The 25,589-nt window shown below is 43.7% G+C and overlaps 1 protein-coding gene across 1 annotated transcript in view; it reads left to right on the top strand.

Annotated features, from left to right (window-relative positions):
- col18a1a (collagen type XVIII alpha 1 chain a) overlaps positions 1-19,537 on the top strand; it is a 58,333-nt gene extending 38,796 nt beyond the window's left edge. The window contains 39 exon segments of the mRNA XM_018683173.2: positions 64-147; positions 2,302-2,373; positions 5,841-5,919; positions 7,801-7,931; positions 8,363-8,389; positions 8,663-8,860; positions 8,960-8,986; positions 9,133-9,195; positions 9,305-9,382; positions 9,508-9,558; positions 9,643-9,774; positions 9,890-9,952; positions 10,328-10,372; positions 11,068-11,199; positions 11,384-11,455; positions 11,801-11,827; positions 12,473-12,571; positions 12,813-12,848; positions 12,945-13,031; positions 13,121-13,153; positions 13,630-13,665; positions 13,780-13,839; positions 13,934-14,011; positions 14,118-14,153; positions 14,282-14,335; positions 14,989-15,060; positions 15,267-15,332; positions 15,575-15,605; positions 15,928-15,981; positions 16,091-16,125; positions 16,217-16,345; positions 16,429-16,582; positions 16,699-16,763; positions 16,895-17,023; positions 17,113-17,145; positions 17,223-17,543; positions 17,627-17,824; positions 17,937-18,052; positions 18,143-19,537. Coding sequence (XP_018538689.1) covers positions 64-147; positions 2,302-2,373; positions 5,841-5,919; positions 7,801-7,931; positions 8,363-8,389; positions 8,663-8,860; positions 8,960-8,986; positions 9,133-9,195; positions 9,305-9,382; positions 9,508-9,558; positions 9,643-9,774; positions 9,890-9,952; positions 10,328-10,372; positions 11,068-11,199; positions 11,384-11,455; positions 11,801-11,827; positions 12,473-12,571; positions 12,813-12,848; positions 12,945-13,031; positions 13,121-13,153; positions 13,630-13,665; positions 13,780-13,839; positions 13,934-14,011; positions 14,118-14,153; positions 14,282-14,335; positions 14,989-15,060; positions 15,267-15,332; positions 15,575-15,605; positions 15,928-15,981; positions 16,091-16,125; positions 16,217-16,345; positions 16,429-16,582; positions 16,699-16,763; positions 16,895-17,023; positions 17,113-17,145; positions 17,223-17,543; positions 17,627-17,824; positions 17,937-18,052; positions 18,143-18,356 — 3,417 coding nt within the window. The 3' untranslated portion in view covers positions 18,357-19,537.
- The last annotated feature ends 6,052 nt before the right edge of the window (positions 19,538-25,589 follow it).

Below are 25,589 nucleotides of genomic sequence, written 5' to 3'. Positions count from 1 at the left end.
TCTTACATGTGTGAGATAAAGTGCAGTTCATCATCAAACATCAGTGTCCTTGTTCTGCATCAGGGGGTGATCGGTGAGCTGAGGGTGGTGGGAGACCCCCGTGCTGCTGAGAGACACTGTGAAGAGGATGAGGATGACTCCGATATGGTGAGTGACAGCTATTCACATTCTAAAGATAATGTACCAGGTGTGAATGAAACGCTGTGGTATGACTGAAAGCTCGAGGGATTTTTTTTTTTTTTTAAAGGTATTTGACGAGGAGAAAAACTGACCGTTAACAAAACCCCTCCCCCAAACAGTGATTGTCCAATCGTAGCTTAGCAACGGTAATGAGGCGCAGCAGGCCTGTGAGCGAGCTAACATGACGCTGCGTTCCATTTAGAACTGGGAGTGACGTCACCTCCGAGTTAACGGCGCTCCAGTCGAGAAGTCGTAAAAACATGGACGCTCACAGAGCCTCTCTTACAGGTTAGACAACTTCAAAACTAATCTGCTCCACCTCAGAACGTTCTTAAAAAGTCGTTCAGACTTAACTGTTCGGACAAAAAGAACGTTAAGCACGAACGTGAGCCGATTCAAACGTATCCCGGATTAGCTATTGTCATTGTTAGCCGTTGTTAGCAACAGCAGTTGATAACACCGCTCTACAAACAGCGTAGCAACATGTCCACAGATAAAAACCGAACAGAATCAAGACTGAACTGCTATAAACAGGAACATTAGCAGAGTGTTTACTACTATTGATGTGAGGAGCCGCCATCTTGAATTCTTATGTCGGGGTGCTTCGAATTTCCAAGTTGGAAATCCGACTTCAGGGGGCGTTCTGGTCGGAACTTTTGAGTACAACTTGAACGCACCGTGAGTTCTGATCTTTAGCACGTCCAGCTAACTAGCTTATGCTGCTGCTTAGAGTAGTAACTTATCGTTACCTTCAAGGTTAAAGACTTTCAAGTTAACTGTTAATTAGCGCTTCGACTTCATTTCCAGAGAAGTAGTGAACTGGAGACATTAAAAATTCAGCGGGAAACAACGTTTTATCCGACTTAGCTAACAGTAGGTTAATTAACTAGCTAGCTACAGCTGATAAAATCTGTCACCAACAACATTGTCAACATTGTCTCTGGCTTGAAATGAGAGGTCTGCCTTGTTGAGCCATGTCTGAAATCAGGGTTTCATTGTCTCAAATATTACTCACTGTTATCACTATAAACTGCATATGTGCTGGTCAATTCTGCTCAAGTCCATAGTTATTATGGAATCATTTAACTCAAGTTAAAAGTAGAGGAAACAATAAGTGACTGAAAATTGCAACAAGTATTTAAATTAAGGCAGATATGTCCTAGAGTGACATAAGTAATGAATTGTGTTGATTTATTCCAGCATGTTACATCGCTTATTACCAACAATAAATCTGGTAAATAAATTTAATATATATGTCATCATAAACGAATCTTTGTATATTATTGAATATTTACCTGCGAGTTTGATGTCAAACTATAATTGTGTGTGTATCACAGTAAGACGGAAAATGAATGATATTTAGAAGTATAGAGTCTGAGCTTGTTGACCCTGACCACCCACACACAAACACAAGTGCCTCTCTGCAGCCCACCAGCAGCCTTGTCTGTTATTTAGTCAAACACTGCCCTCACAGCTGTTGCTCCATGAGACCACCAAAACCTCGTCCTTACAGACAATAAAGTTTCAGGACTTGACTGCTCGCTGTCGTCAAATGTTTAGATGTTGTTTGGATAAAAGGGGGAAATTCACATTCCCAGTGGAAATGAGAGGTTTCAGATTTCAGGATGTGCCTTTTATCTAAAACGATAACCTCACACACAGCTGTTTGAGGGCACAGAGGACACATCGAGATGCAAGAGAGGCCTTGAATGCAACAGGAGAATACAGCATTCAAGCATTTAACTTAATGCCATTAGTGGAGAGACAGAGAGTCCTGACAACACCTTCATTTCACCAGGTAAAAGACTTGTTCAGGTTAAAATATCAGGGACCTGGTCAAGAGGGCAACATAAAAAACTGAGTCACAACAACAAAGACGTCATAGACAACTAAAACACACCACTAATAATGTCACACAGAGTGTAAACTACACTGAGATGATGCTGTTAAGATATTTGGACATGTATTCAATAAAAACTTTGGCCTAAATTGCTAAATTCTATTATTTCTGACACTCACAGTTGAAGGACAACACACTGGTTTCAGATATTACAGGTTTGTGTGCACTGAATTAAACCAAGAGAAATGTCTAAATGTTAAATGTGTGTTTGGTCTCCTCAGGCTTCAGGTGAAGGAAGTGGTGATGAGGAGACAAGACTCTCAAAACCCGCTGTGGAGAAACATAGATGGACGGTAAGGAGAAACCTTTGTGTATCATTGTAACATATTTACCTGCGAGTTTGATGTCAAACTATAAATGTGTGTGTATCACAGTGAGACGGAGAATGAATGACTTGCTGAAGAATGCTTTGTTCCTAAAGAGGATTCAAACAGCTGATCAAGCCAGACGTGCATACCTGGCCAACAAAGATTATTAACAGCGGACATTTGCTTTTGCAAACCAAGTCATGCCAGTGTTAGCTACACCACTGACGTCTCAGGTTACTGGGTATAAGTGAGTGAGCAGTGGTCCTTCAAGAGAGATTAAAAACTGCTGAGTTGATGTCTGGAAATTGAGCTGCCTCTGTCGTATACATGTAGGGACAAAGACGTTTTACATAAAGAGTTGCCTCTTATCAGACTGCAGAGGAAATAACCTTGGTGAGGTAAATGTGCCCATTCTAAAGGTTCATTTGAATTTTAAAAGATATTTTATTCGCTAATAGCAAGTGAGGCCAGGGAAGACGAAGAGTTTTGAACTTTTCGTTATTTTAAAGATAGAAGTGCACATGCTTAAAGTGTAGGGGATTTACATGGTGTTGGGTGAGCAATCACCGGGATGAAGGCCTAAAGGACGAGAAAGACGAGAGGACAGTCGTCTCTTACCCACCATGCACCAGGTTATGTTGTGCCATTATTCTTTTTGCAGTCGCCGCATCTGTTTGTATCTTGTTGTGTCTTCCTTCGTCTGCTTTCTGTCTCTCTCACGCTCTCATACAGACACCCACTCACATCCTCCCACCCTCAAAGATAGCCTCATGCTGTAGCACTGAAGCTCCACCACCACCACCTCTGTGCATGCACTCACCTCCCACTCACAATTATAGTGGAGAGTAAGAAAAACCAGATGTCAATTTGGACTCAATCTGATCCAAGTCAGCCTCAAGACTTTGTTATTTTGACTGGTTTCTCAATTAGCTGTGAGCAGGAGCTGACAGAGGTGGAAAGAAAGTAGGAGACAGGGAGGGCAGGGTCAGGTAGCTCAAGTCGGAAGTCTATTCATCATTACTGCTCTACTTACTCTGCCTTGATGCTCTGTAGGTTTTACAAGGGGCTTTTCCATCTGTTCAGTAGGCATTTATTAGCATCATGTAATATGCAATGTAATGTAAAAGGTGAACAGCTGGCATCTGTAATGCCTAACGCCGATGTCTGCTCACAGAAAGTATAACCTACACTCTGCGACTGTCCAACCGCTGCAATTAAGGCAAGTCTGGGCGAAGACGAGTTAGAGAGGGAGAGTTGTAGAAGTCAAACTTTCCATTTTGTCATCCTGGAATTCATGTGATAGATGACAGAGGCAGTCAGTCATCCTTAACAGTGTCACTGCTGAGGTGAAGCTGAAGTGGAGTGTAACACCATCTTCATGTGGTTTGTGTCATTGTTTCTGATTGGGCTTAGTAGTTGTTGTTAGCACTTGTTTCTAATATCCTTTAAGTTATGAAACATGTTTAAATTCTGCTTCTTCATGTAAAAACATTTGAGATGATTGTGGCACAGTTATATTTCCAGACCTCTAAAGGCTGCACTGAGGTACTGAGAATCCAATGTACACATTAAAACTGATTTACCAAGTAATTACAAGACAAAACAGATTAGATTTTTCCTGATTTTCTTTATCTTCATAATAAAATCCTGGAGGAAATGCTGCTGTAGCTGCATGATGCTGTTTTCTGTTTTGCAGGCACTCATGACTTTTACAAACCAAAATGATCTAAATCAGGCTGAGGGCTAAAACATCAAAAAGCAGCCTGAGAAGGAGCCGTGCTTTTTATTATTATTATTATTATTTATTTAGATCTTGATGATACCTGGTAATGTTTTGGGGGAAAATCGTTTACATGTGATGTTTTCTGTTCACATCATTTCTTTTTCTCCCGGTTACGCAAGAGTCAAACCTTTGTTGCTGCATTTTGTAAATAGTTGGATTGTTTTTCCTGCATCCTCAGGCCAACCACAAAAATGTGCAAATTCTAATAAGTTTCTTCTGTGCACGTCAAAAAAAAAAAAAACTCCTGTGGAGGTGGAATATGTTGATTGCCGACAGAGCTGCATACCTGCTCTTAAAGTCGGGGGGTTGTGTGGTTCAAATCTATCAACACTATGTTCTAAAGAGAGAGAGCCTCCCGCCCATCATTCCCAGCTATGATGGATCGGTAAAGGAGTGAACAAGCAGGGTATTCTTTATCACTTTAATACAGATATCAGCTCAGAACACTCAGTAATGGTCTGGCTGAAATTCTTAGCATAGTCATGGCTGTGTAACACAGTCTCCCAGAGAGGAAACTGGTTAATGGTTAATTAACAACACTAGGCTTCACTTTGCCCCCTCAGCCGCCCCCGTCCCCTCCCCAACATTCTTCATCCCACCCGCCTCCTGGATACAACAGGTGACAATTCGAGGTGTGTCGCTGGTGAAGAATGAGTTACAGAGGGGCGTATTTGCATTATCTCCCCCTCCTCTCTCTTTTTGCCCAGAAAGCAGTTTAGGAAGCAGAAGTGCCTCCCCCCTCTTCCTCACCCCAACAATCAATTACTCCTGTTGCCCCTCTCTTGCCCTGCTGTGTTTTTAGTGACTGAACACTGTCGGCCTGTTTGTCTTTTGTCCACAAAACCTACTCCCAAATCCACTTTACTTCAGCAACTACACAAAAACAGAAAAAGTATCATTTCTAAATATATTCAAATATTCTGACGCACAAGAAAAGGAGCACAAAGGTCAAGGAAAAAAGAAGAGTTTGGCAAAAATAAACCTCCTTTTCAGTCATTAAGGTGTGCACATACATACTCATAAATACACAAATACTCACTGAGGTTGGTGTCATTTGTATTTTAAATAAGCTCTGTTATTTTCCTCCAGGTGGCGCTGTAACTCAGGGTAATGACATGTTGCAGCTGCAGTCCAGATCAGTGTGATAGACCGGGGGCTGTGTTCCCTGACAGACTCAATAAGGTTCACATAAAGATGAGTTTTGCAACAGCACATGCAATGTCTGACAGAGATTAACACGTAAAGGGCAATTACTGAATTAGTGAAAACGGTTACAGGTTTCCAGAAAAAGAAGGAGGAAGGGAAAAAGGTTTTCCTCCATCCTCGGTTTGCCCTGCACATGTTGACTCGATCATGTTTAAAAAGGCTCAGTGTGGAGCTGGGAAACGCTTGCAAAGCGTTGGCTGCACAAGCTATAAACATTAAAGCAGTTGAATGGTAACGCACGGCGGAAACATGAGTCATTTATGTTGGGATTGTTTGGGAATAATGTGAACAAGAACAGCAGTTTCCCATGCAGCAAAATTAGTCTTATGTTGATTTCGAGGCGACATACCAGTGGAAATGGGCCCTAAAATCTAGAGCAAGCTCAGTGCAGCTTTAAGTAAATGTCACTGATTGCCCTTTTTAAATATGTATCTCTCTGTGTCGCATGATTATTTTCCTGCAGACTACTCCTCCATCCTCTCGGCCGATCCAGCAGCCACCACTGACCAGGAAAGAGGAGGTGTCCATCGCAAGAGAGACAGGTGAGTTTATCTGGATCCAGGCAACACTTCCTGAGAACTTCCTGTTTGATTTTTATTTTGAAAACACTCACAGTTTCTCAGGTTAGACCTCTGTACCTGCAGATACAGCTCGACACCAACCTGAGATGGAATAAACTGGATGTTTTTGTGTTTTGTTAGTTTTTTTTTTTGTGCAGGAGTTTGTCAGGTAAAAGGTTCAGTGTATTCCTGTTTGAAGCAAACCCTCCTCAGAGTGATAACACAGATGCGTTTGGATCTGCCTCCTTGCTGTTTTGTCAGCAGTTCATGAATTTTTCATTTCACCTTGATGGGAAATAGATGTTGTACTTTCCCAAGCAGACACGTGACTGACCTCACCTGTTGACGGACTGTTGGGTACGGAGGGGAATGTTTCTAACAGCACGTGGTTTTGCAGAGTTCATGTTAGAGTCTGAGCCTGATAGAAACAGATTTACTGACACATGTCTCCATCTAGTGGACATAAAGTCTACTGCAACATGTGTGGGTGACAGTCAGTCCACACCTGGATACTGTGTAAATAACACAGTCTACTGAGTGATTTAACCCAAGTACAAGTATCTGAATCTTATTTAATTCTGCTGCTGTTTTCTGTTTACTAATGTGTTAAAGTGTTTGAAAAATCTCTACTTTATCACCACCTGGTGGTGGTGTCAGGAATAACACATTAGGCAACTGTTGAAGTAAAAATGACTTAGGTCTCATTTTCCTCATCTTTTCTTGGTGTATTTGTTTTAGACTTGATGTTGTTGTTGTTCCCAAATGAAGATTACAAATTTAAAAATATGACATTTTCTGCGAAGCTGCCTTTAATAAAGCATCTGCACTAACATTGAACACAAAAAACAGAAAACAACAAAATGATAAAATATCTTACCTTATGTCCTCGAGCAGCCAAGTGACTGAAAAAAACTGTTAATCTGCCTTTTGCCTTGTGTTCAGCAAGCGACTCCCAGCACGTTTCAGTTTCTGTGGAGTCCCGACCCGGACTTCCTGGGTCACCAGGTGGGTCAAAGAGGAGTTGAAAACACAGAGAAAAGCATCCGGATCTCCTCTGTTTACTTCTCCTTCCTGTTCTCTGCATTGATATTCTGCCTGATCCATGTGTGTGCTTCTCATGTGGGACCACACATGGATTTCAGAAGCATGAATTTATCTGCTTTGTGGGGTGGTGGACATGTTTGTATTTAGGCCAAGGGAGTGAAAAATTAAGAATCCCCAGAAAAAAAGTCAGAGAGGACGCAGAGGAGCTCCCCAGAGAGAGAGGAAATGAGCAAGAAAGAGAGGAAAGAATTGTGTATGTTGCATGGTCTGGACGTCTGGTTCTAGAAAAAGGATGGAGAAACTATTTTTGGTTTTGGATCGGAACAGACAGGTGAATTTTCTGTTCACGTGTCCATTCAGTGGCGTGGGATCCATTTTCCTGCCCCTAAATTCTCACCACTAAACTGACATATTGCAGTGGACGGCTCATCACTGAGCATGTCGGCAGTGTTGGTGAAGAAGTGGGATATATTTCATAGAGTCTCCACTGAGAGTGACACGTTCAGGTGGAGGAGGAGTAAAGTCAAATCGGGTCACGCCAGAAAATAAATGTCAGGATGGTGGTGCATGCAGCTGTGTGGAGGTGCACTCAGTTACCACCTCCAAACCTTGACATGCCTTATAAATTGCAGCCTTGTACACTGGGATTCTTGCTACATCAAGCAAAAAGTAATTTTCTTTTTCCTCTTTTCTCCTCTTCTTTTGGGAGCAGGAAATGTCCTGTTTATTGTTTGGGATGCGGGATGCGATCGTTAATCATTTCTGAGAGGTCTCTCCACGAGGGTATTAATGACTCTGTCCTCTGTCGTCATTTTCCAGGACCGGTTGGGGCTAAAGGAGAGCGAGGTGACCGAGGGGAAAAAGGAGAGAAAGGAGACAGGGGTCCAATCGGGCCGAAGGGAGAATCAGGCTCTGGCTCCAGCTCACGAGGTGGAGCCCGTGGAGAGAAGGTTTGGATTTTGTTGTTGTTGTTGTTTTGGTTTTTTTAAAGTCTGTTCCAGACCAGTAGCTTGTGATATGTGGTTTGAGAGTTGGATCGCACTGAGGAGACCCGAACTTTGGTGAAATATCCCAAAGGACCACTAGAGGGAGCTGCAAGCTTTAATCTAATACAGGCATCAGCATTGCAACAAGACTCATTTTACTTTTTATATTGTGCATATTTTATTTCTATAGGCAGAAAATATGTGTGTGTGTATGTGTGTTTATGGATTCTTGATCGGCCAAATGTTGTCACAGTGATTATAAAGTGGAAAGTCCTCGAAGGTGACCTCAGTATGAAGTACTGTAGGTGAAATTCTCCAACAACTGGATATGTTTGTGGATATTTATGTCTCCTTTTTAGTGTTGACTTCACTGTTTCACTGTTTTTACTTATCAGGGAGAACCAGGGGAAAAAGGAGCAAAGGTGAGTTAATGATTCTATTATTCTTTACGTTTGACTCTTCTTCATCTTCATCTTCTTCTTCTTCCTCTTTTTCGTCTTCGTAGTCTCCTCCTCCTCCTCCTCCTCCTCCTTCTTCTTCTTCGTCTTCTTCTCCTCCTTCCCTCACTAGAACAGGTCTGTTAATACATGAATGTGTTATTTGATGGTGTTTATCTCAGTGTTGGTTTCTGGAAGTGTCATCACTGCACCTTCTTCTGTTTTTGAGATTTAACACTGATGCGTCTTCGTCTCCAGGGCAGTGCAGGTTTTGGCTATCAAGGAAAGAAGGGTGACCCCGGACCCCCTGGACCCCCTGGCCCTCCTGGCCCTCCAGGGCTTGCAACTGAAATCTCACTTGGTGGTGACGGCTCAGTTGTTTCGAGAGTCCCCGGACCCCGAGGACCACCTGGACCACAAGGTGTCCCAGGATCACCAGGAGCTGATGGAGAGCCAGTTAGTAGACTGCAGATAGATTTTTTATGTTGAGAAACCAAGAAAAAATCCCTAATTCACAGATGTGTACTGAATAAATTCCTTACTTCCATCTCGCAGGGTGATCCTGGAGAGGATGGAAAAACTGTAAGTTTCTTTTTTTATCTCTTATCAACAGTCAAATATTTATATGATGAGGGATTGTTAACGTTAAGACCTTTACACTTTGCTTTCAATTGTTGTACGTCCATGACGATCTTCAGTGTCCTAACAGTATGGTTTCTTCATCACAGGGTCCTGAAGGACCTCCAGGTTTCCCAGGAACTCCAGGAGACACTGGACCCAAGGGAGAGAAGGTCAGAGACATAAAACATACAGTACAGTACAGTAAAATAAACTTTTTGAATAGATATCTCTGTATGAATACAGCTGCGTATTTTCTCTTACTGAGTCTTGTTCACACAGGGAGACCGTGGAGAGGGTCAGCCTGGCCCCAGGGGACCTCCAGGGCCTCCAGGACCTCCAGGAACAGGATTCAGATCTGTGAGTTACTCTTCGCTTCAGTCGCGTGATCTGCAACATCGAGACACAATGAACATCAGCAGAAATTCGTGATTTCACGAATGATTTGTTGAATAATACGACTGATTTGATCTGATGTGTTCCAGACTTTTGTGGACATGGAAGGTTCAGGGTTCCCTGACCTGGAATCTATTCGGGTGAGGAGAGCTGACAAAAGTTGTACCACGCTTGTGTCCTGACTGTCAAAAGCAAAGTATGAGGAGGACTCTTCTTTGTTGTAGGGACTGCCTGGACTGCCTGGAGTGCCGGGTCCCCCCGGTCCCCCCGGGCCTCCTGGTCCCTCTACAGCCAGCACAGCATCCAGCTCTGGGGCATTTGGACCACCAGGAAAGGATGGGGCGCCCGGTCAACCTGTAAGTGTCTCTCAGCACCACTGGCCTGTTAACTCCATTAACTGCTCACTAGATTTCACAATCTAACTAAATCAACAACTGCTGTAAACCTGAACCAAATCCTTTGGCCCCCCAGGGCTTGCCTGGTTTACCGGGTACCGATGGCCTCCCAGGAGCTCCTGGTCCCAAGGGAGAAAAGGTAATGTCAAGTGAAAATGATTGCTGCTATCAAAACGTCTGTGGATCTTAACCCACAAAGCTGCTCAGTAGTGACATTTGACTTGTTTTGACTTGACTGATGGCCTGTTGGATTGGTTGGATAACATGAGGTAATGTGTAATGTGAGATGAACACAGCTCTAAACGAGCAGGAGGTAAAATAACACGAATCCAGAGTTCTGTTTATAACAGGTGTGTTTCACAGTCTGAGTGGAATACACATTTAAAAGCATGACGATCGTCCGGTCGCTGAATCCTGTAAAGCAGCAGATGTTTTAAAAAGCTAAACACTCAAAAAAGGGAAAAGCTCCGCTCAATAATATATTTTTTGTCCAACTCTTCTGTTCTTACTCCAGGGCGATACAGGCGAGCTGGGTCTTCCAGGAGCCGTTGGAGAGAAGGTGCAGATTTATGACCTTAATTTGTTCCTTCTTTTTTTTTTACCCTGCCACTTTACAGTGAGATTTACTCTCCAAGACACACACAGCCAACTACAAATCAGCCTTGTAACCAGTAGAAGAGAAGATGTCATTAGACATAATAGTGAGAGTAGCGTGGTTTTGGGTTTGTGTCCACTTGATAACTATTTCTAAAACGTTTCCCATCCCTTTTCATTTCTCCAGCCAAGCTCCTACTTTTCTTTTCTCACCAATCTGCTGCCTCATTATTTATCCTCCTCCTACTCTCCTAAGCCTTCCCATCTGCAGGTACACGTCAACTATCTCAGGGGATTTGTGTCTTCTAACAATATGCAAATGTTTTGTCAAATAATGTCAGCTACAGACCTGACTTAAAGTTTAATCTGAGTGCTGGCTATGGTTTGATTTAACGTTTAGTGACATCTGAATTAGGTCCCAGAGAAATGAGCATGTGTGTTTGTGCAGTGACTTTATTACTCTGTACTTTCTAATACTTTTTATTACTGGTAACTGAATGCTGCATGACACAGGTGTCAGTAGTTTGTTGAAGGATACATGAGATTCCTGAGAACAAATTCAACGTACCATGTTTAGATAAACTTTACGATAGATGAAACCTTTGTGTTTGCTTTTATTTTGTTTTTTTATTTATTGACTTCTGTCCTACCATCCTACAGGGAGCTCAAGGAGAACCTGGTTTACCTGGACCTTCAGGAGAGCCTGGACTCGCTGGTCTGCCTGGACCCATCGGACCAGTTGGGCCACCTGGGCCTCCCGGGCCTCCTGGACCAAGTTATCGTGTTGGATTTGTAAGTTCTCTCTCAGGTTTTTCGGTGGTGAAGATGTCTTTTGATAGAAACGACAAAATCTCCTGATAAAAGATAAAAGTTCTAAATAAAAATGACTAAATCTTAATCTTTCTGCACCGTTTACATCAGAATTTAATCTCATAATACATGAAAAATGTCTTCAACTCTTTGTTGGTGTTTGAAGGATGACATGGAGGGCTCTGGTGGAGGCTTCACCAATGGACTTCCTGGTGTCAGAGGCCCAGAAGGAAGACAGGTCAGTGCTACGTTTCTCTCTCCTAACATTACAGACAAAGTCTGAAATTAGTCCTCAAGAAAATAAGTAGTGTTTCCAATGCTTCTCTTGAGCTAAACTGTGTCTTCTGGAAGCACAGGTGTGAATTCTGAAGCAGTAGAAGACACCTGTAACAAGAACAGCACCCATGTTATGTTGTTAATTTAAATTCCAACATTGAAAATGAACAGTTACTGTTTGTCTTGGCTGCCATACACTCTGATCTACAATACATGTCTATATTTTACATGTGTATGAATATATACCTGGAACTTATCAAAGGATATGAGCTTACAAATAACCAAGGTAAATGTTTCCTGCTTTCAGGGTCCTCCTGGTTTACCTGGACTTCCGGTAAGTAAATGAGGACTCGAGTGGTCTTCTTACCCCTAGTTCAACTCAAATGGATTCTTTACTTGTAAAGTATAAACTGTTGGATCAAATGAGGATCTTGTTTTGAGTAGTGTAGTCAGGAATAACTCTCAAGGTTTTTAATGAGCAGAAAAACACAAAAAGCCTGAGGTACAGCGACCTGGGACTGAAGTGAAATCTCGAAGCGATCAGCCAGAGTTTAGTCCTTGTTCTCCCTCGAGTGTCTTAAACTCATTCAACTCCACTTCAGTTCAAGCTTCGGGTATTGTCAGTAGATGAATCTGTCATACTCTCCTGTGCTGTGGTTTCACTGATGCTGAGGAAACAAAGCCACGGCTTCATTCATCCGAAATGAAGTCCTTACATATAAATAAATCAATAAATAAAATGGATACAAACATGTGAACACAGAACATTTTATCTTTAATGGATTACCTTTGGAGTGTCATTCAGATCTGCAGCTCTGGCTAAAAGAATATTAAAACAGACAGTCCTGTACTGAATTTGAAACCTAGCACATAAAGCTGAGTTTTGTTTTCTTACTGCTCCTGCTTTACACCGTCATTATGTGTTTTTACAATAACTTTCTTTGTGCGTGTTTCATATAACATGAACGTACCTCTGCAGGGTAAACCTGGGCTGCCTGGCATACTGGGTCCGAAGGGCAACGAGGGTCCCGTAGGAAGAGATGGACGACCTGGGCTGGATGGCTTCCCTGGTCCTCAGGTAGAAGAGGCAGTTCCCTCCACATCCGACAGTCTGATTAAAAAAAAAAAAAGAATATTTCATGCACCCTCGGAGCGGCTCACAAGGACACATGACTTTAGAGAGTTTTCTTTTTCTTGTATCTGAAACTGCCTGATTGCCTCTCACTGTTTAGTCCAACCTATCAGTGCGTGAAGCAGGTGTTTGGATGCTAAAGTTGTTAAAGTTGTTAAAGTAAGTGTTTCATTCTTGAATTTTACAGGGACCAAAGGGAGACAGAGGTGACAAAGGAGAGAGGGTGAATATCATGAAAGTCTCATTTGCATTTGATTCATGTTGGTTTTGGACGTCTTGTCAGTGGGGAAGGTTCTTCATCATCTCGCTGTGGTTTTAGGGTGAAGCAGGTCGAGACGGAACCGGACTCCCGGGTCCACCAGGTCCACCTGGACCACCAGGACAAATCATCTACTCATCTGACAATGTAAGGAAAAAAAAAACAAGATGGCAGACGTGAAAATAACAACTCAGACTGAGGACTTTTAATCATTTGTTCTGTTTGTGTCCCTACAGTTTGACGGAGTCGTCGGCAGTGTCAGGCCTCAGGTATATTCTCAGACATCTGTACATGATACTGATACAGATGATGCACTGTTTTGGGATTCTGCCTTTACACTTAGATAAATGTATTTAGTGTAACTATAGACTTTCCGTGGCCCTGAATGTTCCTCCGTGCACTTAATAACATTGATTGTGCACTTGTGATTATAATTGTAGAGTGGGTGGAGGGGCTGAGACGTGACAGACAAACATGTTAGATTTATACCACGTGGTGAAACGTACAATTAACTTGTCCTTGTGTGTGTGTTGGGGCAGCGATGGAGCTGCTGCTCTAAATACAAATCAGTGTGTGAGGGATCAAATTATCTAACCATTAACATCTGTTTCCAATTCAATATGTTATTAAAGTCAGTCGTACAACATTCAGTGAAAGCTGCACACACATTTTATAGAATAAGTGGTTGTGTTGTAACCACCAGTCTAATGAAGTGAAATGTAAATCGTGTTGTCTTCCTGTGCAGGGTGGACCTGGTTTACCTGGTCAGGCTGGATTCCCTGTAAGTCACATTTCTGTTTTTTCCCAAATACCCATGATGCCTTTAGATCATATCGAACATCAACGTCTCATTTTCTAACAGGTTGGATGATGTTTTTGTTTTTTCATCCTGCAGGGACCTATGGGACCAAAGGGGGACAGAGGAGATCCTGGTCTTCCTGGCTACGGAGTGAAGGTGAAAGTCTTGGTTATCTGTTTGTTCAGTCGTTCATTTATCTCCTCGTCATCATAAAGACGTGACTGTAACTGAGTCTATGCTCTGTGTTCAGGGTGAGAAAGGCGAGCCAGGCTTAGTGATCGGACCTGATGGAAATCTGCTGCATCTGGACGGGTTAAGAGGTCAGAAGGTGAGTCTCGCTGCAGCTGGCTGACTGTGTCTGCGTCTGTTGCCTGGTGTGATCTGCTCTGTTGATTTTCTGCTGTTAAAACTGATCTTCCTTCATCGGCTCGTAGGGAGACCGAGGACCTGCTGGACCTGTTGGTCCCTCTGTAAGTGTTTGAGATGTTGAGACGTTCAAGCAAGATTCATCAAAACGGTTTTGAATTTAAAGCACATATCTTTTCCTCATCATTCTCCTACCTCACATTGTCCTCTATTTCATGATTTATTGCTGCAGGGTCAGTATGGACCTCCTGGATTAAAAGGTGAAATTGGAATGCCTGGACGACCTGTAAGTCCCTCTGTGTCTTATGTTGATATATTTTACTGTTCTGTGTTTCCATTACAGAGAATTCAGACCATTTCACTTTTCATACATTTTACTGTCGTGTCAGTTTTGTCATAACTGGAGCACCACTGTAAGGCTCCACAGTTAACGTGTCAGCGTGAAGTCTAAGGCAAATCAGGGCAAAGGTATAAAACCCTGAGTGTTTCCAGGAGCTCAGTGACTTCAGTGAGAGTTAAATAGAAGAAGGAACCAGCAGGACTCGAGAGTTGATTCTGGTCCAACTCAGTAACTGGGCAAGAAGAGCCTCGGAGAGCAAGAACCCAACGGTCGTTGCAGAGATGGAGAACCTGCCTGAAATATGAGCAGCACTCCATCAATCAGGCCTTGAGTAAAAGTCATATGACGGCCCTCTTGGAGTTCCCAAACGGTATTTAAGGGACACATTTCTCTGGTCTGAAGAGACACTGAATTTAACTCTTTGCAGAACCCAATTACAATCAAATCTAAGACACAATAAAGTGTGCAAAAAGTGAGGGGGTCTGAATACTTTCTGCAGCCACTGTGTAGTATCACATTAGTATAAGATATATTTCAATGTCACTGTTTTAGTTTATTCAAGTGTAGGAAAAAGTGAATCTGTGAGTTCCTCTCCTCAGGGTCGTCCTGGTGTGAATGGATACAAGGGTGAGAAAGGAGAGCCGGGAGGTGGTGCTGGATATGGCTACCCAGTGAGTATCAGTATTATTACCAATACCATAGGTAGGCTGACTGGACAGCTGCAGAAGAAGACTAATGAAGCAAAACATTCAACACACGTCAGCTCTTCTGCTCTGTGTTTATGTTTCACTGTGAGCAGCTGTGAAAAAGAATAAAATACTTATTCATGTTATTTCTTCATGTTAGTTTCTAATGAGAGTCACTTTGTTTTCATCAGGGCCCACCTGGACCACCAGGACCACCTGGACCCCCTGGTCCAGCCATTCCTATAGATCGCTTCAATGTGAGTACACAAGATCCAAAACCTGGTACCTGAACATTTCTGTGCAGCAGTTTGTGGTAAAATCTCTGTCATGTATGAGAGCCGAGCGATTGATATTTACACTTTGGCAGTCAGTCATTATTGGCTTTATCTGGCTGCTCAAATAGTGAATCAGTTGCTGTGTTTATCTTAAACCTTAGACACATCTTTTCCTCTGCTCTTACTGGTGTCATTAAGCTTTTTTCCTTTCTTTCCGTTCACAGCGCTACGATGAAACCTCAAGGAATTATCCAGGTACGACCTCGGAGCACGCCTCAGTCTGCTGTTTTAGCACCAGATACGTAACACTGTGAGACAGAGAGAGGGCTCAGAGAAAAGGTTTACAGTGTCTGCAGAGATAAACAGTTCTATCTTAATTTCAGTTTGATCCAGCCGCCTCAGCCTGAAGCAGATAGACACTGTTCTGTGAAGAGATTAAGCCGTCAGGTCTCAGATTTGGAGGATGAAGTGATAAAACGTAGACGACATCACTATCAGTGAATCAGGGTGGCACAGTGTTACTGTGTGTTATCAGATACACCTGTGCAGTGTAAATACTGTATGTGTTGTGTTGCAGTGACTAAAGGGGAAAAAGGAGAGCGTGGCGAGCGAGGACTTCCAGGAATCCCAGGTAGATTCTAGACTTTGAATTAAATAAACACCCAGAACCATGATTACAGACACATCTACTGCAGTACAGGACTGAAGCTTCGTCACTAAAACAGCTTTGTTCTTTCCAGGAACGGCGTCTAACTTTGATATTTACGCGTTCAAGGTAAAGTGGCCGATGGCTCCACCAGCAGTCTGTTCTGTCGCTGTGTCAGATGTGAAATAAGAAGAAAACTTATCACAGTGTTTTCCAACAGAATGAACTGAAAGGAGAAACTGGAGATCCAGGTGTGAAGGGAGAGAAGGGAGAGCCCGGTGGTGGATATTATGACCCACGTTTCGGAGTCCAAGGTCCACCAGGACCTTCTGGAAAACCAGGTTTACCGGTGAGTTCTGAGTGAAGCGTCCGGTACGATGAAACCTCCGTCTACGTGCGGGACATTTTAAAAATGCTTCTCTCTGATGTTAGGGTCCAAAGGGAGATTCCATTGTGGGCCCTCCTGGACCTCAGGGACCACCGGGGCCACCAGGCGTTGGTTATGATGGACGTCCAGGTCCTCCAGGACCACCTGGACCTCCAGGATCTCCAGGCTCACTTCCTGGAGTATACAGGCCCAATCACCGTAAGTTTGAAGATTTAGTCTACATCATACGGACTGTTGTTGCTGCTACTGGAGACAGTGTTGACCGGAGCTTTTCATGAGCTGAGTCATTAACAGGTTTTTGTTTTAATTTCAAGCCGTCAGTGTCCCAGGACCTCCTGGTCCTCCTGGCCCACCTGGAAGTCCTGGTCTCTCCTCTGGAGTAAGTACCATCACAGTTCCAGATACAACTCCTAATTCACAATGATGAGTCTGCAGACTGGTCCAGTTGTGTCGTGTCTAACGAGAACTCGCCCGATGAAACGCGGCGTCCATCTTTGTTTTTGTCCTCAGGTTACAGTGCTGAGATCGTACGACACAATGATCGCTTCTGCCAGACGTCAGGCAGAGGGCAGCCTCGTCTACATCATAGACCGGGCAGACCTCTACCTGAGAGTGCGCGATGGACTGCGGCAAGTCATGGTACGGAAATCCTAGATCCCAATAAGACATATTCGAAGTAAACTGCTGCTTGATTTCTGCTTATTTAATCTTCTCCTTCCTCCTCTCAGCTCGGAGAGTACAGGCCCTTCTTCAGAGATCTGGTAAGTTTAATTCAACGACCGAATAAACGTATTTCACCGTCTGACGTTCACTGACTGATCGTGTTTTTCTGTTCCAGGAGAACGAGGTGGCGGAGGTCCAGCCTCCTCCCGTGGTCCTGTACCCCGAGTCCCGGGACCAGTCCCAGAACAACGGCGCTGGCCATTACTCCCAGTCTGGTTCTGCCATACGTCCCATTGAGCCTCCACCACACCCGCCCGTGGACCCCAGATACCCCCCGCAGTACGATCCCAGGTTCCCGGATCCGAGACACACGGGTCACACAGACGGACGATTAGCCACCCCACACACTGAGAACAGATACCCGGTCACCCCACAGAGGCGACCCAGCCCTCCTGTCCCGCAGCCTGGAGGCCACGTGGACACGTCAGGATCTGGAGTGAGTGGAGCTGAACCACGAGAGCTCACCAACACTGTATTTGATTAGCAGCTGCTGTTCTAACGCCAACCTGTCCTCCGCAGCTACACCTCATCGCCCTGAACGCCCCTCAGACCGGTAACATGCGAGGAATCCGCGGGGCTGACTTCCTGTGCTTCCAGCAGGCTCGTGCCGTGGGCCTGAAGGGAACCTTCAGAGCCTTCCTGTCCTCTAAGCTTCAAGACCTCTACACCATCGTCCGCAGGTCGGACAGGGACAGCTTCCCCATCTTGAACCTCAAGGTGAGAGGCTGCTGCTGGGGCGGAGGCAGTTCAGATGTTTGATTGAATTCTCTGTTTATCTTGCTGCTGAAGGAGAGCTGAAGTTTTCATCTTTGTATTCTCGTCCTTTCAGGACCAGGTGTTGTTCAGCAGCTGGGAGTCGATGTTTGGTGACGACGCGAGCAAAATGAAGGAGAACGTGCCGATCTACTCCTTCGATGGTCGAGATATCCTCAGGGACAGCGCATGGTGAGTCAGCGACGCAGCTTCTCAGATGTATATTTAACGTAAACACGTTCTGACCTCTGCGCTCGTTTTTTTTTTTTTTCTTTGCCACAGGCCGGAGAAAATGGTCTGGCACGGATCAAACAACAAAGGCCACCGGCAAACAGACCACTACTGTGAAACGTGGCGAGCGGGCGAGCGCGCTGTGACTGGTCTGGCGTCATCGCTGCAGAGCGGCCACCTCCTGCAGCAAACCTCCAGCAGCTGCTCCGGCTCCTACATCGTCCTCTGCATCGAGAACGCCCTCATATCACACTCCAAAAAATAAAGCCCGTCCATCCTTTCTTTTTTTGTTGTTGTTTTTTTTCCAGGCCCCAGTTTTGTTTTTTTGTTTTTCCTCCCTGTTAACACGGCGTGTGAACCTGCAGCGTCCAGTGAACTGGCCCCGTGGCTCTTTGCCTGGCAGAGACGCTTTGCATCGTCTGCTCCTCCCCTCCATGAAACGCCAAAGAGATGGGTTGAACAGAGGGGGTGTTGGTCCTTTTTCTTGGGGGCATTGGCACATATTTTCTTCAAGAGGTGGAACAACAACAGAGAAGCTAAATGTGTTCTCAAATTGTATCCATTTAAAAAAGAAATCTGTATATTACATGTCTGTTTGTGTTCTTGTTTTGTTTTTGTTCTTGTTTTTCTTTTTGAACTGTTTTTAAAAATGCTATATCCATCCTGTTATTTTTTATTTTAGGTATGGATCATTTCCACTTTTTTTTTTTTTTTTTTTTACAATTTCATTTTAGAATTGTGGGTTATGATGGGGTACAGCAAACTTTTAAGGACTATTTTAAATTTAAAGAAGATAATAGATATTTATTTTTAAATGAAGTTATGTAAGGACAAAAAAAATGATTAGGAAAAATTAAAAAATGCTAAATACCCTCATTTATATTCTGCGCAGCACAGAGCATTTAATTCTTTTCTGATCAGAAACTGTGCCTTATTACACAACCAGGACTGCTTCACACAATAAGCTCATATATTCTACCACTTCTTTTTTATGCATTATTCTACAAATATGTAAATGTTACAGTGGTTTTTACTCCCTCAGATGCTTTTACTTCGCCCCACATTTAAATGACCTTGTTGGACACAGACACTACTGTAATGAATAATCCCACATCCAGAGGGCGAGGTTCCCTCTGGAGCAAATTGAGCCCTTTGAATCTAAAATGATTATTTTCCCTTTCACCACGTTACAGAGAAGCAGTGAGGAAGTGATTAGTTTGCTGTTGGAGTCGTTGGAGTGATTTCTGTCGTAGGTGTTAGGGAGGGAAAAACCAGGACCTTTTTTTTTTTTTTGTTGTTGTTTTTTTGCAGTAGCTTTGACTTTCAGAGACTAACCTGGCCTTAGTGCTACTGATGTCTTGACTGAACCTGTGGAAATCCATTTTTATAACAAAATGTGCTGTACTGTTTCTCCCAGGCACTGAATTAAAGTCTTTTTCAACCACAGCAGTGATGTGATGTGCTGTACGTCAGCTGCTGCACAGCGCCGTGAATTATTTTATCCACCGGACCAAATGGAACCATCTCGTGTCGACCTCTGACGCCACCGAGACCTTGATGTGTTTCACTCTGCAGCTTTATGTCCCAGTCAAAGGGATGCTGCTGCAGTGACCCCACCACAAATCACTTCCTTCCAGTGATACATCATCTGTTAACCTTCACAGTCAGTCTGCATCTGTCAGATAATTCAAATCAATCATGACCTGATAATGTTCATTTCTCATCGGTATTTGATTTGATAGTGATTTCCATGTTAAAACTAAAAAATGTGCACCAACAGGAACTTCATATAGAATCCATCACTGAGTCTTGTTATCTTTTTATTCATTGTTTTTTAAATCCTTGTCAGGAAATTAATGAAGTCTTTTTCCAGGTGTTTGTGAAAAGCCTGGACACGTTGCTGAGGCACAGTGGAGCAGTGGTTAGCACTGTCACCTCTGGATTCAAACCCTCAACCCTCAAAGTGACAGGTGGTTCAGATAATGGATGGAAGCTAACGGCTCAGAGCTACATGTTGCACGTAGCATAAATCATCTGAATCTGTGATCGAACTCTCTGCAGTCGAGATGCATTGTGGGTAATGTAGGTGCCAGGTCTTTTGTGTGAACAGTGGAGTGAACACTGACATTTTTCTAAATGAAATTACCAGCTCAGATCACACATACATTGGCTGTAGGTCTACAAGTAAAGTGGATTTTAAAAGAACTGAATTAGGTCACGAGTCTTTGGCGATGGCTTCTGAAATCCCCTTAAATCTCTTCTTTAAAGTTAGGAGGCGTTTCAAGATAATACTTGATTAAGAAGATTAATTTGAATCATTCAGAGTTGGCCTAATTTGGTAGTTTCTCTAAAATGATATGCCCACCATGAGAGAGGTTCTCACTGTTAGGTCATGGTGGATACAAACTATTGATCTATTATTTATCTTCCTTATAAACATATTGATTACACTGCAGCTCCTTTAAATATGAAACTACAGCAAGCAGTCAGTTAGCTTAGCTTAGCATAAAGAGCAGAAACAGACACAGTCCATATGTCAGCATCTCTAAAGCTCACTGATCAACATGCAGGGATCTCTTGGATTAAACACATGAAATTGTGAAATATTGATCAGGAATCATGAGAAAAGTTCTGCGTATATGTGGTTCTTAATTTCTTAATTATAATGACATTTCAGTGACTATATTTTCAACAGGTTCTTGAACTCTCGACTGTTCCAGTACAACCTACGTTTAAATACAGCAAGAGACGCAGGAGATAAAGGTTTTTTTGGTTTGGTTTTTTCTGATATTTAAATCCTTCCACTCACCCTTGATGCTTTGATATTTCCTGGTTGTGTGAGAGCTGATCGTTGAGCTGAGTTTTGACTTCTTTCTCGGCAGCGTCATTCTGCACGAGGTCGATCTCCTCCACCAGGCGTCCTGTACGTCCCTCAGGTCCTGCACCAGCAGCTCGTCCTGTGATGTCTTGTCTTTGAGGGACTTGATTTGTGAAGCTCTGAGTTTCTCCAGTTCTTCTTGTTTTTCATCTTCTCCATCTGGAGCTCAGTCTCAAACTCGTCCTGCCCGACCTTCATTTCTTCCTGGAGAACGTTGTTTTTCTCCTCCTCCATTTGGATGTCAGCTGTAAGCTTGTCACAGCTTTTTCTTTTTCTTCCTTTTGATGTCGTTCCTCACCTGAGTGGCTCTTTGTGGTGCTCTTTCTGCGTCGCTGTAATTCTGCAGCCTCTCCAGCTCTGTTTTCTCTCCCTGTTGATGAAAACCTCTTTTTTCTGGTTGTTTGGTCTCCGCCAACTCATGAGAGAGTTGGATTCTCTACAACAGTTGGCTCCATCCAGTGCTTCGGATTCCTACCTGTCCTCTGGTTTTGGGGCATGGAGGTAGAACTCGCCATGTTAGGTGCTCGCAAACAAAGAAGAAATGTTATTGATCTTCAGGGTTCAGATTTTATTGCCTTTCATTAACTTTGCCTTAATATCAGCAGTGCTTTTATACTGAAAAGGTCACCATGTTCATTCACTGGCGACTCAGAAAGAAAGGACAGTTCTCTCAGTATTAATGAAGTCTTTCCTCTCATGGCACCATGGGACTGTGGAGGAGGTGTTCATGGTGTGACAGGCAGGAGTTACAGCAGCTCGCAGCTTAGCTTTGCTGCTCTGATATTTTAGCACATCCGAATGACAAAAATAGAGTAAACACTGAGTATCAAACGCCAAAATAAACCAGCTGCAGATGAGGCTGGGTTTGCAAACTCAAAAAAAAAAAAAAAAAGTTGTTGTGAAGACAAAGTATGGAGAGCAGCAGTCTGAGCTGCTGCATCGAGCGTCAGTGAGTCTAAACGCAACAGGAAGCAAATGTAAAATAACCCAGAACATTCTGCTGAATAAGCTGTTTATGTTTTCACTGTAAACACACACACACACACACACACACACACACACCAGAGGCAAATTAGTTTGTAAAACTCACTGTGAAAGACTAATCAGCTCTCTGTGTGCTAAATGCTAATGATAGCATGACAACATGATCACAGAGACTATGCTAACATGCTAATGAAGCAGGCGTGATGTTAACCGTGTTCACTGTGTTTGGTGAGCATGCTAACTTCTGCTAACTAGCTCCAAACATTGTGGCCTGTTCAGGACAAACTGCAGCTGCAGGAAAGGATTCCACCTGAGGCTCTGAGGGAAACACAGGAGATGCTCAGAGTCTGAAACGTGCAGCTAAACCTTTATTAGTTTGAATTTGAGCCTGTGTGTCAACATACAGTCACCAAACTTCACAGGCTTATACTTGAAGACAGACGACAGTGAACATCGTAAAAACTTTGCTGGGGTCAGTTTGACAGTTCAGTAAACTCGTGCAGAAGTCGTATTAAACATGTCGAGCCTGAAGGCATCATCTTCAGCGGCGTGTCATCTGAGAATCAAGTGTAGCTGATGGACGGAGGCTCAGATTTATCCACTCGCCCACCCCCAAATAAAAAAGCAGCATTTCCTAAAAATAATCAGTAAATAGTCAGTCCCCACTCAGCTCCTGTCAAATCTGCCTCTTAAGCATCGCAACCCACTGAGTCCTTACCAGAGCTGTAAGGCTTATATTAATTGACTGGAGGGGGGGGGGTGAAGTGTCACAGCTGGGCCCCCACTTTAAAGAAAAATAAACTAGCAGAATAACTCCCGTCCAATTTCTCAGTGTCCTTGTTGGAGTAAATCTTCAGGAGGAAACATAACTGACTGAGTGGCGTTTTATCCATTTAAGTCTTCTTGACTGACTGAGGTTAGAGTGGGGGGGTTGGGGGTGGGGGTGTAACAACCCACAGCTGGCTTTGCTGCAAAGAGCTATCACACTGGCTGCCTGGGCAAAGCTATATTTAGTGGGTGCTAAGTAATAACTAAGTACAGCGAAATGATCCAGCGACAGTAATGATACAACAAGGTGACAACCAGATACTGGAGGTGGGGGTGGGGTGGGGGGGCGATGACTTAATTACGATCGGGGTGGAAGCAAAAAGCCTCAGTTATCTGATCTGAGAGCTGTGTTTATTCGACGCCGGTGACTCACTGTCACATTAACCTAAAGCTACCAGTATCTGCTGTGGAGGCTGTGGTCTGTGACCTTCTGCTGTGTCTTATCTCAGAGCAGAGATGTGTTATTTTACACAGAGGTGTGTGTGTGTGTGTGTGTGTGTGTGTGAGGACCAACACACTCTGCCTGCTGTAAATCTTCAGTAAATGTCTTCACTGTTTTAATGCATTCTGCCTTAAACTAAAGCAACATGTTTCCCCACCAATTGAAAGGGGAATAATGAGGCCTAAAGCAACATTTGTGTAGTGACTGTACTTAAGACCTACTGCAGGGCATTCACATTTCCCTGACATTTAGAAGGATAATGAGTAACAATCTCCCAGTCTTTAAATCCCCTTGTGAATCTTCTGGCATTTAAGTCTATTTTTTCCCTCCTGTCTTTAAATATTTGATGAGGAGGATGTTATCTGGAGTGGATATTCCTGGCGTCGTGGAGATCGGCTCTGACCACGTCATCATACCTCACCCTCTCCTTTATACCCTGATCCAGGTGTGTTGCTCCGACGCCTTTACATTTGCAAAGTAACCGGCTCAAAGTCGAAGTAAAGCCACTTCCTGTCAGACAAAAATCACATTTCCTATAACTGATGCATTTTAATTAATGCAATCTGTGCTGTGCGTTTGGGTTAATGCATATTTTATGCATTTCTCTGGATGGAAATGTCACTTAGCAGCACTGAGGAGAAAGAAGCCAAAACTCTGAGCCAAAGCACAGCAGCTCGTTTAGAATCACAGTCCCTCTTCATCACTGACGCAGATCAAACCAGGCAGTGATTGTTTTTTTTGTCTTTTACAAACTAACCACTTTAAATAAGTATTTGTTGGCGTTCATCGTGCGTCTGTTTGCTGATGATGTAATTTAACATTCAGCCCGGTCAGGCCCACAGCGCCGCTTCACAGCTTCCTCACCAGCCTCACACAGCTCACCGGCCGCGGCCATCAGTGCAGCTGGCTACATATTCGATATGACATCTCCTTCCATCTCCTAATGAATTTTTTATGTCTCTTCCTCTCCCACTCTCACGCAGACGGGGGCTCGTATCAGCCCCGTTCTGTAAAAACGATGCTACTGTAAGTGACAGCGCTCTGTGACCCCTCTGCTCTGTCGCTGCTGCTGGTTCCATACTGATTGGATTCGTGCGGGGACGTTGTGATGCACGGCGTCATTCACAGTCGTCGTGTTGTGAAGATGCAAACTGGCGCACGGGAGGAAGCACGGAAACTCACGTCAACGGAATAAATATCCGTGAAATGATTTTTCTGATTAGGCCTCATGCATGTTTGTCCAATTTCAGCTGCCATTATACACAAAGACTCCAGTGTTGTCAAGCTTCTCCTGCAGGTCAGGATCGACCTCAGGAGGAAGACAAATTCCTGAGTTTTACTTTCTGATAAACTGAAAGTTTGATGCCACACTTGTGCTGCACATATCTGACTGTGTTCTAACGCAGGCAGGTATCGACAGCCTCATCGATCCACAGAGTCCCTGCAAAACCACCAGGAGAGACGTGAAGTGTTCAGGCTGTGGACATGAAGTTTCCACGAGCTGTTCATGAAGAAGTCTTACAACAGGTCAAAGATATGTACATGAACCAGATGGACACATGATTACCTGGAAATATTAAGATACAGAACAACAGTGTCTGCTGCAGGTCCAATGGTTCTGACTGAAACTGTCATGTTTCCCAGCTGCTGCCTCGTCCAGAACAGTTCGAACTAATGTGACAGAGAAAGTATTCAAGACATTTGTAAATGAAATTAAGACTTTTCAAAAACCTGCAGAGTCACATTAATAATCATCTCTTATTCATAAAGACAAAAAATGAGAGTAATTAAGCAGGAAGTAGAGTGGCTTCAGCAGGTAGCAACAAGTTCTGTTCATTTACACTGACAGTAACAGTGAATGTTAGTATTTAAACAGGTCAGGTGAACCTACAGGTATTAATGTGCACGCTCTGATCAGCTGTTTTCCTGGGGGACACTTTCTTTTCACAGTGAAGTGAAGTTATTGTTAAAACCCTGAGCTGCACGGCGGTGTATAAAAACCCTGCATCCCCCAACAGCTGGCAGCCCCTGAGAATTCCCTCCATCCCTTCAGAAACAGAGAAGCTGCCTTTCAGCACGCTGCGTTCGCTGACACAGAGAACAGCTGTAAAGCTCTGTTCTGTTCTGCTTCTGATGTAACATTATAACCGGTGTTTCCTTCACTTCCCCTGTGCAGAAATGAGGAGTGGAGTCGTGATGTGCTTTTCATTCCTCAACCTGACAGTTCACCATTGATCATTTATTAAGCTGGGTGCTCGCCAGAGCCATCGATTGGGGGGTGGGGAAGAGGAGGGGAGAGGGTGGGGGGGGGGGGGGGTTAAAATAAGACTTGTAGAAGTGAAGTGTGCTGCTTAGTGAACATGCAC

Source organism: Lates calcarifer, linkage group LG1 (genome assembly GCF_001640805.2).
Source record: "Lates calcarifer isolate ASB-BC8 linkage group LG1, TLL_Latcal_v3, whole genome shotgun sequence".
Classification (NCBI taxonomy): Eukaryota; Metazoa; Chordata; class Actinopteri; family Centropomidae; genus Lates; species Lates calcarifer.
Note: the sequence above shows the minus strand (reverse complement) of the source record. Positions and strands in the feature narration are given on the sequence as shown.